Consider the following 1,242-nt stretch of genomic DNA (forward strand, 5'->3'; position numbering starts at 1 on the left):
AAAAAAATTATATTAGTAAAACGAAGTCAGTTCGGAAATTCATCATACCAAACAACAAAACCATGAAGCAGCCTTGCATATCATCCAAATTAACTTTATGATTCGTAATTTGGCGCATTCCGCCATGACCATTACATTTGTCCATAGAAGGTAAATTAATCTGATGCCAACGTTCAATAAAACCCATTTGAAACATGCGCGTTATTTGATCGTTGATTAACTGTAAGTAAGGACTATCTCTTGGCACCAGTAATCCAATCTGTTCATCTACAAAAGTTTCCCGTCCCAATGAAAACTTGCATTCCTTATCTTTCTCGAACTGTCTCTGTATAATCAATTGAAGGTTGATACGCCAATCCACGTTTACGCGTTTACCTTGCTGCACAGCGCCAATATCCTCGCCTTGAAGATTATTGTATATTATCGCACGTTGCACAAAATCGCGGAAATTGTCGCGGGTTGATATCTAATGGTATTTTAAATTAGCGGTCTTTTAGAAACGTATATCGTCGGTTAAAGTACAAAACTGCGTATCGTCATTCTGCAAGACCGCGTAACTGGCATTAGCTGCCAAAACTTGGATTTGCTCACACAAGCTCTTGGCTCAATCCTTATCCATTCGTGCTGGCAAGATATGCGATTGCTTTATAAAAAAAAAAACCATTTTGAAATATGAGTGTGTTTACTCTCTAGAAAATAATTTACATAATTCACATACGCGGTTTTGCATTTTGTTGGTACGCGGTTTTGTACTTTAAACGACGATATGTATTTTTTGTTGTATGCTTACCGTTGAATATTTTTCGAAGTAGGAACCGTTCCGCAAACCAAACTGTTGAATGTCTCTAGNTTTTTGTTGTATGCTTACCGTTGAATATTTTTCGAAGTAGGAACCGTTCCGCAAACCAAACTGTTGAATGTCTCTAGATGCAAATATTTGGAAAAAATAATCTATACCTGGCTGAAACTGTGGAAAAGTCAGAAAGGCAACCAAGTTTCCGCTGTATGTTGTGACTAGAACAATTACAACAATCCACCATACACCGATCACTAGACGACCACTATCCGCTTTGGGTAGGTACATGCCGCCTTGCAAAGTAAGAAATAAAAGTGTGAATTTCTTGATGATCTACGATGGGCTATCAAGGCATTCTACCTTGCTGTAGCAGCGCTCCATAGATATACCAAAAACAACTTTTAAGTGTGCTAAGTCCAGTAATGCGCAAATGATCCATGGGCACC

At 38.4% G+C, this 1,242-nt stretch overlaps 1 protein-coding gene across 1 annotated transcript; it reads right to left on the reverse strand.

Annotated features, from left to right (window-relative positions):
• Nucleotides 1-6: 6 nt before the first annotated feature.
• On the reverse strand, nucleotides 7-1,235 carry LOC108357270 (glutamate receptor ionotropic, kainate 1-like). The gene is made up of 3 exons (XM_017608359.1): nucleotides 1,157-1,235; nucleotides 869-1,089; nucleotides 7-466 (listed from the first exon to the last, which is right to left on the reverse strand). Exons 1-3 carry the CDS (start codon nucleotides 1,233-1,235, stop codon nucleotides 8-10), a joined length of 759 nt encoding a protein of 252 aa, XP_017463848.1. The 3' UTR covers nucleotide 7.
• Nucleotides 1,236-1,242: the final 7 nt, after the last annotated feature.

Source organism: Rhagoletis zephyria, unplaced genomic scaffold (genome assembly GCF_001687245.7).
Source record: "Rhagoletis zephyria isolate East Lansing unplaced genomic scaffold, Rhagoletis_zephyria_1.1 Rzeph_scaffold_73650, whole genome shotgun sequence".
NCBI classification, from domain to species: domain Eukaryota; kingdom Metazoa; phylum Arthropoda; class Insecta; order Diptera; family Tephritidae; genus Rhagoletis; species Rhagoletis zephyria.